Below are 14213 nucleotides of genomic sequence, written 5' to 3'. Positions count from 1 at the left end.
TTGAGCATTTAGCAGTTCGATGTCCCTCCCTTCCCTGCCCTCGTTCCAGGGTGACTGTGTCCGGCTCAGCTTCGCCAGACTCCGGGCGCCTCTTCCAACGTGCCGCTGCTTCTCTTTGTTTGCAGAGCCAGCCTTCGGAGAGGTCAACCAGCTTGGCGGGGTCTTCGTCAACGGCCGCCCTTTGCCCAACGCCATCCGGCTTCGGATTGTAGAACTAGCTCAACTGGGCATCCGACCGTGCGACATCAGCCGGCAGCTGCGCGTCTCCCACGGGTGCGTCAGCAAGATCCTGGCCCGCTACAACGAGACCGGCTCCATCTTACCCGGCGCCATCGGAGGTAGCAAGCCGCGGGTCACCACGCCGACAGTAGTGAAGCACATCCGGACTTACAAACAAAGGGATCCTGGCATTTTTGCTTGGGAGATCCGGGACCGGCTGCTGGCCGACGGCGTGTGCGACAAGTACAACGTACCCTCGGTCAGTTCCATTAGCCGGATTCTGCGCAACAAGATTGGCAACCTTTCTCAGCAGAATCACTACGAGTCTTACAAGCAGCACCAGGCAGCTCCGCAGCCGGCTCTGCCTTACAACCACATCTACTCTTATCCCAGCCCCATAGCTGCAGCAGGTGCCAAGGTGCCTACCCCACCTGGCGTGCCGACGATCCACAGCGCCGTCCATATGCCTCGGACCTGGCCCTCCTCTCACTCCGTCACTGACATCCTGGGAATTAGGTCCATAACAGATCAAGGTAAGAGGATAAGACTTCCAGCTAGGGACAGGATTGGTCAACCAAACCCAAGAATCTTGCCCCTTCCAGTGGTTCTACGGTCAGTTGGGCGGGTTGGGGGAAATGGGGTCCCCAGTGGTTTCTTCGCTGACTAGCCAATTCTATACCTTCAGAGAAGGTCTAGTGTATTTTCATCAAAGGGGGAAGAGATTCATAAAAGGACATGAATTTGCTTTTGTTGAGGATCATCAACAGCCTTAATTCCCTGGTCTTTAACTGATGGGCTTTGAAGGAATCCCACAATTATAGCATTGTATAGCATCACCCACCTAAAGTCTGTCTTTATGAACAGTGTTGGATGATGCCTTAAATGCTACAGATCACTTAAGTGGTAATGGCCTAGGTGGAACTTGGTTCTAAATAAATTTCCTCTCTCTTTGACCTAGTGCTATTTTTCACTTAGCTGCAAGGCCTTTCCTTTTAAAGGGATCCTAAGAATGTAAGCAGAGTCCTACTGGATCAAACCCCTGGCCCAACGGGTCCAGCAGTGTGCTCTCTCAGTGGCCAACCAACTGTACAAGGAAGCCCAGCAGATGGCCTTCAAAAGCAGTTACATCACCACCAAGGCTAACAGCCACTGATCCCCAGAATGTGGAAACGTGTCTCAAATTTTATGTATCTGATGCATTTCAGTAAAGATGTCTGGCTGAACTTTCTGGTGGCCAAAGCTTTGTTTGCACAGGCTTTCTTCCCTGGGAATGAGCCCTGTGGCATTTCGTGATTGAACAACAAGTGATTCCCAGATAAGTTTCTCTTTACATTTAACTACAAAAGAGATATAAATGAAATTGGAAAGAAATATAATATTTTCTCCCAATAAAAATGTTTTCATGACAACCCATTATTTTGGAAGCAGATATGATAAATTTACTTATATTACTTTATATAATAGTATGAACAAAAATGTTGGCAATATTTAGAACATGTGCACACTATCAGTTTGGGCAGCACTCTTGTTTCAAAACCAGAAGGTCCGGCTCATTTATAGTGAATCTCTTGTATGTCTCCATTAGATGAACAATATCACTGTGCTGGGATAGAAGCATTAATTAAAACTGGGAGGGGAAATGTCCTTACGCATTTATTACATATACATAAGCACACAACATGGACACACAAATCTAGGAAAGATATAAGCACATTTCTACAATTCTCCAATTTAATTGAGCTAACTAAAAGAAGCAAATGTAAACGAACACACAGAGAAATGCACAAGCAGCTTTCCGATTTAGTTACCTACATTTATTCACATTTTGAAATGAAATCAAGTCAACTAAAACACAAGTTCCAACATTGGCACACTTTCTGTGAATGGGTTGTGTTGATCTTGACTGGATTTAACATCTGTGTAAACAGTGTTGCTGATGCATCTCATTTCTGGATTAGTTTGCCATTTGCCTCATATTGGCTACTGCATCTAAGTATGGCTAAAAGATAATTGCTGAATGGGTTGGGAAAAGAATAACTTCCTGTATTACTAATTTTTTTTATTTTTTTTTAAATCCCATTTATATCCCGCCCTTCTCCGAAGACTCAGGGCGGCTTACAATCTAAGCAGAAATCAAATGTGCTTAGCAATAGCCTTCATTCTATGTATATGCCTGCTTATTAGGGCTTTCACACACCCCCCAAGCGGCATTATTACAAAGTCAGCTTATTGCCCCCAACAATCTGGGTCCTCATTTTACCTACCTCGGAAGGATGGAAGGCTGAGTCAACCTTGACTATGTTCTTGTACTTATGAAAAAGAGCAGTAACTAGTAATGATGTCTGTTACATAACAACCTCTTAAAACATTAAAGAACCCAGTGGCTTTTTAAACACTAATAATTTTATCGTGTTAGTAGCTTTTGTGAATTATAGAGGTCTCTTAGTGAAAGGGTGACTTCCCAAGGCATACGTGTTTGAGTGTGTGTGCACGAAGTGTGTGCACGTATGCAGACACACACATACAATAAACATGTAGGTATCAAATAATCACACAATTTATTACAGTGATGAACAAACACAGCTAGACCTTTTCATGGCCAAGTTCTTTTGGCTACCAGAATAGATCAGCATACCTAAGCAACAGAAACACACATAATCCCCGATCGGGTGTATTTACTTTTTCTCGGCCAGGCTTTTGTGCTGATATTTGCTCTCAAGTCAGAGCTTCTATGGCAAAGGCACCTCCTCGGAATTGCAGGCAAGTCTTTCTCAAGTTCTCGCAATCAGGGCAAATTTGCTCAGACAGGAAGTTCAAATGTCACCTAATTGCTTTCGTTCTCCTGCTTCGCTTTGTTGTGCTCCGAAGCGGTGGTCCAGAAAACTGAAACTGCCTATATTATTTAACTTGCGTTTTTAGCCCCTTCCGAGGCCCGCCGCTCTGCTCTGCTCTCCGCTCCGCTCCGCTCCCTTCTCCCGACCTCGCTGCGGAATTCCAGACGGGAAGGTTAGGAAGGCTAGCTAAGCGTTGATCGGAGCGGCGAGTGCCGTGCAGTAGGCGCCGGTACTCGCGTGAAGGCCTCGACTCTTTAAGGCAGGGGTCTTCAAACTTGGCCCTTTTATGACTTGTGGACTTCAACTCCCAGAATTCCTCAGCCAGCAAAGCTGGCTGAGGAATTCTGGGAGTTGAAGTCCACAAGTCATAAAAGGGCCAAGTTTGAAGACCCCTGCTTTAAGGTCTCCTCGCTTTCAACCGAGTTAATTTCAGAAAACGTAAAAGCAGGCGAGACAAATGCAGTCGTCCATTTTCATCCCATCCTGGCTTGTAACCTCTTCCTCCCCTCTCCACCCCCCCCCCGCCCGCCCACAACGTTTGTGCGAGAGACGAAGCGGGATGCGCGCGTTTGTGTGGTGCTCACGCAAACAAGAACGCTAAGAGCGCGCCAGGCACAGGCCTTCTTTATTGCTAAGGAAAGAGGCGTCCGTTTCCCAATCCTTTTGCTGAGTATCCCCTAAAAAAAAAATCCCGCCGGCTGCCCAAATTCCCGTTCCCCGGGAGCGCTGCTTTTAAGCCTTCCCTGCCTTTTGGTCCGGCGTGGAGAGAACATCTGCGAAGATCGTTGTGCACAGAGGACGCGTGGGAGGCGGGGTAGGGGGGGGGCAGCACTGCGGGCGGCCGGACAAGCAGCGCGAGCTGGCCTGATTTCCGTGTTTATTAAACCCCCCCCGGGGGGGGCGAGGCCACCTCTCTAGCTAGGAGGCCTGCGAACGGTGGGGAGCGGAGGGGGGGGGGGAAGCGTTGGGTTTGTCTCCAAGCTCCCCCGCTCTCCCGCCTCTGCTACGCGAAGCTTGACCCGAGGCTGTTCGGCTTTGATTTATTGGTTAAGTTGACCTTGCTGCCTCAGAAAGGAAGCCCTATTCGTGGGGAAAGGAGGTCGCCAGAGACGGCTCACCCAGGCAGAGGCTCCGGCCTGGGCCTGCCACAGTACTCGGCCGAGAAGGGGCGGAGAAGCGCGGCTGGTCCGGCTCCGAGGCCACTCGAGCGCAGGGGGTTGGTTGGCTTTGGCTGCAAGGCCTTCTGCTCTCTGCTTCTTGAGCCGTCTTCGCTTGGCTTCTCAAAGGCTTCTCCCTCCCGGTTGCCTCTAGCTCGATCACACCGTCCAGGCTTCGCAGGTCTACTTAGGCCCCCCTCCCTGGGCTGCGCAGCCTTCTGGGTCCCGCCGGGTGAAGGATCGGGCGGGGGGGGGCAGCCGCTGGGCAGCGTGGGCCGACCGAAACCCAGAGGACCTTCCTTCCTCTCGTCCTACTGCCACGACTTGAGACGCCACTTGGGTTTCCGCGGCATCTCCCTTCCTAACCGTGAAAGAGTAGTAGGCTTGGAAGCGAGACCACCTTAGTACCTGTATGTATGTGTCAATGTGCCACGTGCGTGTGTGTACAAGCTTGTGTTTGCGCGCCCATGTCGTAGGTCAGAGAGAGAGAGAAAGAGTTTCAGAGCAAGAATCAGTTCCCAGAGAGAAGTCTTTCTTACATTTCTACTTCCCCTGCCCTCGAGAATCTTTTATTTTTTAGATCAGCGTTTCCCAACCTTAGGAACTTGAAGATGCGTGGACTTCAACTCCCAGAATTCCCCAGCCAGCATAGCTGGCTGGGGAATTCTGGGAGTTGAAGTCCACGCATCTTCAAGTTCCTAAGGTTGGGAAACGCTGTTTTAGATGGTGTATCTTTTGTCTTCTTCGTTTGAGAAATAAGGGCGCCGACGGTCCTCCACCGGTTGGCAGCCCGAGAAGAGGAGGCCAGTTTCAAGGGCGTTGGAATCTTTAATCCTGTCGCCTTTTCCTCCTTTCCTGCTAGGATGAAATAAGTGGGAGCTGGTGGAAGAAACAGAGATGTTGGAAACTGCGCAGCAGGCGGCAGGCCGGCCCTTTTCTTTTAGTTTTTTTTTTTAGGATTATCCGCAATAAATTTAATGTCGATGCATAACGTGATGAGGCTCCAGTTGTTGCAAATTCTCTGCAGGCTTGCGTCTTCCTTGGGATGCTATAAATTCAACTCCTTCGTAGGTTAACGTTTCCCTCCAGCTATGCCAGGTGGACCTCCTAAACTCGCTTGAACTGAACTGGAAAAAGTCAAGCCGGGCATGAAACCACAGTCTCTGTAAGGGTATTAAGGAGATAGATACGTTTCTCAGGGATGTTCCCCTCAAACTGCTTTATTAATAGAAAGAGGTATTGGGAGAATAACAGCGTTGGAAGCGACCTCGGAGATCTTCTAGTCCAGCACCCCTGCTCAAGCAGGAGACCCTACACCAGGAGTAGGCAACCTCGGCTCTTTTATGACTCATGGACTTCAACTCCCAGAATTCCTGAGCCAGCTGGGAGTTGAAGTCCATGAGTCATAAAAGAGCTGAGGTTGCGTACCCCTGCCCTACACCATTTGGGACAGAGCGTTGTCCAAACTCTTCTTAAAAACTTCTAATGATGGAACAACCACAACTTTTGAAGGCAAATCCCACTGATTAATTGTTCTCAGGAAATTTCTTCTTAGCTCTAGGTTGAGTTTCTTCTTGGTAAGTTTCCATCTGCTAGCTAGGTGTTTGGAAAATAGGTTGACCCTCTCTTCTTTGTGACAGTTTGGGGCAGGAATTTCTTGAACGATCTCCCTAACTCTCCTTGCCCTACCTGGTAGCTTTGGAGGCCTTGCAATAATAATAATAATAATAATAATAATAATAATAATAATAATAATAATAATAATAATAATAATAATAATAATAATAATAATAATAATAATAATAATAATAATAATAATAATAATAGAGCCTTGGTGGAGCAGTGGACTAATGCCTCCTTAAGTAACACCAGCTGCCTGCAATTAGTGCAGGTTCGAGTCCCACCAGGCTCAAGGTTGACTCAGCCTTCCATCCTTCCGAGGTAGGTAAAATGAGGACCCAGATTGTTGGGGGCAATAAGCTGACTTTGTAATAATGCCGCTTGCCCCCACCCAAAGCCCTAATAAGCAGGTATATACATAGAATGAAGGCTATTCCTAAGCACATTGATTTGTGCTTTAGATTGTAAGCCGCCCTGAGTCTTTGGAGAAGGGTGGGATATAAATGGGAATAATAATAATAATAATAATAATAATAATAATAATAATAATAATAATAATAATAATAATAATAATAATAATCGGGGTAGGTAATACATCCTCAGCAAAAGGGTATGCTATATTATGAGAAAATAACTTCCTGTCCCTTCCATTGAAGGAAGTGGGAATTGTACATATATACAGAGAGCAGGTTATGTGATTAAGCCCAGGTGGCTGGTGGGTGGCACTTAGACGTTAAACTGAATCAAATTTAGCTTCTCTGGGCAAGAATTAAGTTCACCTGAATTTTCTGCAGAAGAGAAAAAACAGGCCTGCCCAGCTTCCCACCAAGTTAATGAAAAACTACATGCCTCTCTGTGTACCCAAGACTAAGGAACTGGAGATTTTAATTGTTTTAAAGCATGCCTACATTTAAAAACATGTAAGTCATATTTTTTAACCCAGCCATGATCAAATTCCCATCCGGGAGCATTAGCACGGTTTTTTTTTTAAAAAAAAGGTTCCTTGGGTTTCAAAGGAAAAACGGAAAATGAAGGGTTTGTATAAAAGGGGTGGGGGGGGGAGGATTGAAACCTCGAGATCTGCTGGAAGCGGCCCTATGGATTGCACGGACCTTGCTTATTTTTCCAGGGTAATTCGGGATGAATTACCCTGAGTGCTGGGCTGAGGAGGATGAAGCTCGGTCTCTGAAGTCGGGCTTCGTGGGCGTCAATGAGAGCACAGAATCCCACCCTCAGAGGCTGTCCGCTTTAGCTTGGGGGGCTGCGCGGGGAGGGGGTGCAGGCTGGCGGCCGACGGGATTTCTTTGATTGATCCTCAGGCCCCCCCACCCCTTCTCCCTCCCAGCACAAAATATTTCCTTTCGGAAAGGAATCTAGTTCGAGTTCAGCGACTGATTGGAACCCAAACGGGGTGTGTGTGTGAGGCGCTTCTGTTCAAAATGCCGCTGCTTTCTCTCTCTCTCTCTCTCTCTCTCACGCACACCAAACGCCCTTTCGTTTAATTTGTGGAAGAAGGGACGTTTTTACTGCTGGCCATTGGAAGTAGAAACCTTTGTCTGTCTACTTCAAGTCGCTTTAGAAACGTCTCAAGTCACCCAGCTGCCGCCAGACTCCAGAATTACCCTGGTCTGCTGTTGTTTTATTTTTATTTCTTTACTCTATTTAAATTGCTCTCGCTTTTTATACTTATCTGGGTTTCTTTTCTTTTTCTTTTAAAAAATAATTGAGTGGAATCCGCGCTTCATAATTTTAAAGTTAAATAAATCGGTTTACTTCAGGATATCCCAGCTGCAGTTGTAACCAATTCAGGAGATTGAAATCCGAGGTACTTAAGGTCACTACCAAAAGCGCTACTGCAATGAAACCAATCCCACCGAAGCTCTCATCTTCCTCAAACGGGCTTAGTTAGTCCACAGAAAGCAGCGCTGAAATCAGGAGGGTTCAATGGCCTTTTTCAATTTGTGCGAGGATTCAGTCCTACGTTTCCTTGAGGTCATTTCACTTCCAGTAATTTTTGAAGACTCGTGAAGGTTCAGTTTAATCGATCGCTATGTCGATGTAACAAGGGTGGAGAGACAGCGGGAAGCGCCGCTATAAACCACTAAGGAGGAGACGTCTTTTGTTGAACCGCGCGGTTTACTTCACAAGCAAGCATTAGAGTCTGGTTGCAAGTGTGAATGGGGTTGCAGTTCCTTCCAAACTATTGGCTTATTCCTGACTCTCCAAACTCTTCTCCCCGATGCATTATTTCAATTAGACAGCAGCCACAAGCCAAATCAGTTTCCTAGCGGACAAAATTTTAGGAGTGGGGTTCTGTAGGCGAAATGAAGTCTTTCTTTCTTTCTTTCTTTCTTTCTTTCTTTCTTTCTTTCTTTCTTTCTTTCTTTCTTTCTTTCTTTCTTTCTTTCTTTCTTTCTTTCTTTCTTTCTTTCTTTCTTTCTTTCTTTCTTTCTTTCTTTCTTTCTTTCTTTCTTTTTCTTACTTATTTATTTATTTATTTATTTATTTATTTATTTATTTATTTATTTATTTTAGTCTAATTCGCCCATTGAAAAGTGTCCTTAGCCACCTCCGAGTCTCCTCCGCCCCCCCCGCCAGGATTTTTTTTTTTTGAGTGCCGCAAACCTGGTTCGAAGGAGACGGCCTGGGAAGCACTGTGCATCATATTGAGCCCAACAGGGATCAAGCAAGTGGGGTCCCGAGAGAAGCAGCCGAGTCTGTCGGACGTCGAAGCTGCTCGGCTTGGACATGCATTTGCTTCCAAGGAAGCGGGGGCCGGGCAGGCAGGGCAGGGCTGTCTGTCTGGGTCCTTGCCTCCCTCCGGAAATCTCCACAGGGAAGGGCAGGGCAGGTGCCCGGCTCTCGGGGCTCCCGTCCTTCTCTCAAGGGCGAAACCCGCCTCCGCGCTTAGGTTTCCCCTAGGTTGGCTCCCGGAGAAAGCTCGTTTCGGAGCGACTAGGGCGAGAGAGGAAAGCCGCGCCCCTCACTCCGCTTTGTCGTATGTTTGCCCGCAGTGAGCGACAGCTCGCCCTATCACAGCCCCAAGGTGGAAGAGTGGAGCAGCCTGAGCAGAAGCGGCTTCACGGCCCAGCACGTTGCGGTGAACGGGCTGGACAAGGGCTCCCTCGAACACGAGACCAAGTACAGCCAGGTAAGGGGGCGACTGCCTGGGAGGACGGAGGGGTGCACGTCGTGGCGGGGCCAGAAGGGGTGGCTGGCTGAGGGTGGGGAGGGCGTGGAAAGAGGAGGGGGATCGCTCGCTGCTTGCTTCGTGGGTCTGCCTGGAGGCACCTGCTTTTGGCTATTCCCGGTGGTGCTTTTTCACCAGGCAACTGGCCTTTCTTTTTTCTCCTTGAAGACGTTTCGCTTCTCATCCAAGAAGCTTCTTGGATGAGAAGCGGAACGTCTTCAGAGAGAGAGAGAGAGATATGAGAGAGAGAGAGAGAGAGAGAGAGAGAGAGAGAGAGAGAGAGGGAGGGAGGGAGGGAGGGAGGGAGGGAGGGAGGGAGGGAGGGAGGGAGAGAGAGAGAGAGAGAGAGAGAGAGAGAGAGAGAGAGAGAGAGAGAGAGAGAGAGAGAGAGAGAGAGAGAGAGAGAGAGAGAGAGAGAGAGAGAGAGAGAGAGAGAGAGAGAGAAGGCCAGTTGCCTCGTGAAAAAGCACCACTGGAAAAAAACATGACCTGGATGACTGAGAATCTCCACATTTGCTTTTGAGTAGAAGCATCCCACTCAGCCACCTGCCTGGCTAAAAGACCCGTGTTTGTATCTGGGGAGGGGAGAATCCGAACCAGAGCATCTATTCTGGCCCTAGATGAGCTCCAAGTAGGAACCCCTGGTTGGGCTTACACAAAGAACTTAATGTCCTTCAACGCTTCAATGTAGTTACTATTAACATTGATAGAGGTTCTGTGTGATGGTGCCTGGGAAGTTGTGCGAATCCGGAAAATCCGAGAGTCGGGCTAAGCATGCTGTATGAATGCAGCCAGCAAAACTAAAAGGGTCCTTCCTGCACAGTTCTGTAAGGGGATTTTATCAGTTGCTCTTCCCCCTCCCCCCCTCCTGCCATTTTTTTTGGCGTAGCAGCCCCAGGTTGCTGAACACAAGAGGCTTTAGCAAGTCTGGTTTTTCAGATGTCTTTTTTATCAGGCTTGTATTTTAAAGGAAAGGAACAAGAGTTTAACTAGATTGTTTGGTCCTGGCTTTAATCTGTGTTTGTAGTGCAGTTTGCTCAGAATCATGTCATTTGATGGGTTTGCACAACATGTTGGTTAAACTGTGGTTGACTACTTTGTGACATGGTTAGTTTAGGGTTCACTGTCTTGTGCCAGTCAAGTGGGATATAATTCAGTTAGTCACACTATGTGTGTTGTGGGAACTCTGTTTCTACTCCCAGGTAAGCCTATGTAGTAGTATCTGGGGATAGCCTCCTCAGTTCATTGGACTTTCTTTCCAGGTGATGTGTTCCAAAGCGACTGCTTGTCTGGGTAAACTGGCTAGGAGTCAAGTTCAGAAAAAATGCACAAAAGTCGTGCCTGCATGCTTATGGTCCTTGCCCATTGACAGCAAGTGACAGGAATTGAAAGTGGCTGGCAAGGCTGCTTTCTCTATTTAGTAGGATGCATGCCCAACTTTGGCTTTCAAAGAATCAACCCAGAATCAGATATCTAGGCCAATGGAGGACTATCCCCACATAATTAATGGTGATGCTTGCTGTTGTTGGACCGAAGCTGCCAAGGTCATTTTATTCCTATTGGTGAAGGAACAGCAATGGCACTTTGAAGGGGCCACTAGAAGGGAATATATGTGATATAGCTCAGGGTTGAACTCTGTCGTCTTTGGTGCTCTCTGAGCTTGGTTGTTTGCTTGCAATATTTCATTAACAGACAGCAAACCCTTCTAGCATGGAAGACATTACATGGTCTGGAAACGTCTGGAAGCAAACAACCAAACTCAAAGAGCACCAAAGATTTGATTTTGGAGGAGGTCAGATCTCTGCGTCTCCACCTGGTAAGTTCCAAGCTGCTCTACCACGAAAGTGAACCTGTTCTGAGATCTACAGCTGGGAGGGGAATGATGGAAGGGTATGTTTCTTGAATTAGGAAACCCAGCATTGGGTTGATCAGACCAGAGAGGGGGTAGCTCCTTGGTTCTTTGGCCAGAGGCTCACCAGTTTTTAGCCCAGGTGCACTGTGACAGGCCCATGTGTCCAGAATTCTGTCTTATGGCCCTCTGTCAGATCTTAGTCCAGGTAAGCAGCTGCTTTTCCAGGCACACTTAAGGCCTGTCAATTTGGGGGCAGCGTAGGGCCTCACCTGACACTTTCAGGGAACTGTTAAAAAGCTTGTTTAGGCCGATTGACCCAAATGCCTACTCAGAGCAGGAATGCAGACTAAACCTTCCCTACAGATGTCTGCTGATATTCTCTCTTAATAAATTCAGTAAAGGGTAGCTCACCACCTATCTTGGTAATTGGGTCCACCACAGGTCTGCTGTTAATGTTGGGATTTGGGTGGGGTGCTGGTACTATTCACTTGGAGTGTGTTTTCTTGTAAAATAGTCCATGTACTTAAGTACACAGTACGTTGAAATAAAAGAGAACAGGCTCTGGGCTGCTTCGGTGTGATATTGTTTCAGATAGTTGAATAACGCTATCCCATCTCTTTCAGTTGTATTTTTTCTGCTTCTTCAAAGGTAAAAATTTCAAGCTCCTTTGGTTGTTCTTCAGATGGCTCCATTTCTATTCCCCTGATCAATTTCATTACTTTACAAGAAATACTACAGGGAAATATTTTGGTGAATGTCTATATAGAATCTATCACTGAAGTTGCCACATCAAAAGATTAGATTAGTTGACAAGATTTTTTATCGACAAAGCCATGCTGACTTCTGGTAATTATCACATTTCCCCCCCCCCCCCTTAAACTGCTTACAGATTTCTTTACAATTTGCTCTGTGTTCTCTTAAGGTAGTCATGTCACGCTGGCCTGTAGCTTGATGTACCTTCTCTTTCTTCTTTTTGATGATTGGTTGAAACAGTTGGTCTACCTCTCTCCTGTGGGAAACTTCTTTTCTAACAAAGGGCTTCCCTGAAGGCTGAGATGAAAGAATAGGTCTTCTGAATGTGTTGATGCTACAATCCTGTATAGGGCAAGCATTCTTAAGCAGACATCCTGAACAAACACATTAATACATATTTTGAGGGAAACATATCCACGATGGTACTTTTAAGTCCTATTTCATATGTCTATTGATCACTTTGACAACCTAGTTTATGTCTGAACGGAGACTAGCCATTTCACAAGGTATCAAACGGTCCTTAGGACCTCCAGTGCTTGTTTTGTTTGTATCACAGAATGTAGTCAGAAAGAAAGAGAAAGAGAGAGAGAGAGAGAGAGAGAGAGAGAGAGAGAGAGAGAGAGAGAGAGAGAGAGAGAGAGAGAGAGAGAAAGGAAAGAAAGGAAAGAAAGAAAGAAAGAAAGAAAGAAAGAAAGAAAGAAAGAAAGAAAGAAAGAGATGAAGCTTTGATAGCACCATTGAAGGCATCAACTTTTTTTACCATACCTGCAGACATCTTATTTGCTGTGGTTATGTATTCTTATTCCATTGCAAGATACAATGGTGCCTTTTAGAATTATGATGCTATGAAAGATGCCTAGCTGTTTTCTTAAACCTCTTTTTCTGAAATGTCCAACATGCCCGAGCCATTGAAACTGTCTATGAGTTTGGGGCAAGGGAAAGCAGAACTTCAGGAGACTTGCTCATATACCAGACTGCTGACTTGTATTTCCTCCCTGGGCAGGAACACCCATGGTTTCAGATTCAAAAAATGGGCTGATTTTTTTTAACATACCAATTATCTTGAGGTGTATCACGGGATATACACATTATACTGTTTCCCTGCCTACTTTTTTTATGGGGTACACTTGTGCTGAGAAAATAATTTTGGGTGGGTTTATTTCTCGAATGTTTTGTATCTCTGAAAAATAGGCCAAAATGTTAGAAAACTGATTTTAAAGTCAAATAAAAGTCAAACATTTGATTCAAAGTTTAGCCAAAACTTACTGAAGGTAGACTTAGTCCCTTGTTAAAGAAGGTTTCAGTGCCAATGTGTTATCATGACGCACTGAAAGCAAATATGCCTTTTATTTTGTGAAACTGATGACTAATATTTGAAGCACCTTAGTTTATTTTCTGCAAAGTAAACTATGGGCTATATGGAAGGAAGGATGATATAATGAGTTTTTCAGATACACTGCCACCTTTAAAACTTTAATAGAAGATATTTAAAACAAAGAAGCAAGGAAAGCACTTAATGTCAAGTATAGCAATTAAAATTGTGCTGTAATTATGCTTTTAACATTATTTCTTAGAAGTTGGACTTCTTATTTTCAGTAAAAGTCAGTCTGCAGTGCCATCTCAAACTATATTAATAAAATCTTGTTTACAAAGTGATGTTTATGAATAAAATCTTATTTATGAAGTTGAAAAACTATACTTATGCATCAACATCCAACACAACTATGTTCTATGCCTTCTTCAGCCTTGTGCAGTTGGTGACTTTCAGATGTACAATAGAATCCAATAATTGTGCAGTGGGAAGGGACCACAGAGATTTTGTCTTCTGCTGTCTGCATGATTTCATGTTCTAGGTTGCATTATTCATAATTCCCAGATTGATGGTGAGTGTTATAATCTAACATATTGTATGTGGAGAACACTGGATTGGACAAGGCGGGACTTTTGGAATAATCTTGGTCCACATGCCCCAGCCTTTAGGTTTGTTACAGACTGGGCCAGTATTTTAGACTATCAACACGATACATTTTAAGCTATCTTCTGAGCAATTCTTAAATTAACTCTTTTTTTTTAAAAAAAAAAGATGGTTTAGTTTTTCATCATTCTGGAAAGTAGCTGCCAGATGTTTCCTCTGAATCCTTTCATGATGACTTGTCTGCCATGAATTTCTGTCTTTTACAGAGTATTCTTTAAGTATACTTTCAGGTCAGAGAGTCTATATTCAAATTTCCCTTAGATTTTTCTGCAGAAAGCATTAGGTAATAAAGAGTCAATTAAGTTTCAGAAGAAGCTTGTCTGTTTGGGCTGAGAAGGTTCTAAAGAAAACAGTGATCCAAGGAAAACAGTGAAAAATAAATGTAATATTTTGATTTCAGCTGTTTCTTTTTACCTTAATATTTCTCTTTTAATACAAAATATATCTAGGTAGGAAAAAAAGTTTACCTACAGAAATCAATGGTATGGATTCAGACTTAAGGAGTTATATTTAGGGCTCATTAAAATAAACTGAACACCATTTATTTCCATTCATTTTACACAGTAATAGAAGTGAAAGCATCAGAAGTGCAGTTCTGAATGGAGTGGGTGAA

At 45.1% G+C, this 14213-nt stretch overlaps 1 protein-coding gene across 1 annotated transcript in view; it reads left to right on the top strand.

The window, feature by feature from the left end:
- PAX9 (paired box 9) overlaps nucleotides 1-14213 on the top strand; it is a gene marked incomplete at its 3' end in the record, with an annotated part of 43936 nt that overhangs the window by 1188 nt on the left and 28535 nt on the right. Inside the window, exons 2-3 of the mRNA XM_081313927.1 lie at nucleotides 126-752; nucleotides 8845-8981. Coding sequence (XP_081170053.1) covers nucleotides 126-752; nucleotides 8845-8981 — 764 coding nt within the window. The remainder of the gene's footprint in view (nucleotides 1-125; nucleotides 753-8844; nucleotides 8982-14213) is intronic.

The sequence above is a fragment of the Vipera berus genome (genome assembly GCF_964194415.1).
Source record: "Vipera berus genome assembly, chromosome: 1".
NCBI classification, from domain to species: domain Eukaryota; kingdom Metazoa; phylum Chordata; class Lepidosauria; order Squamata; family Viperidae; genus Vipera; species Vipera berus.
The sequence above is the reverse complement of the archived record's forward strand: the minus strand, read 5'-3'. Positions and strand labels throughout refer to the sequence as shown.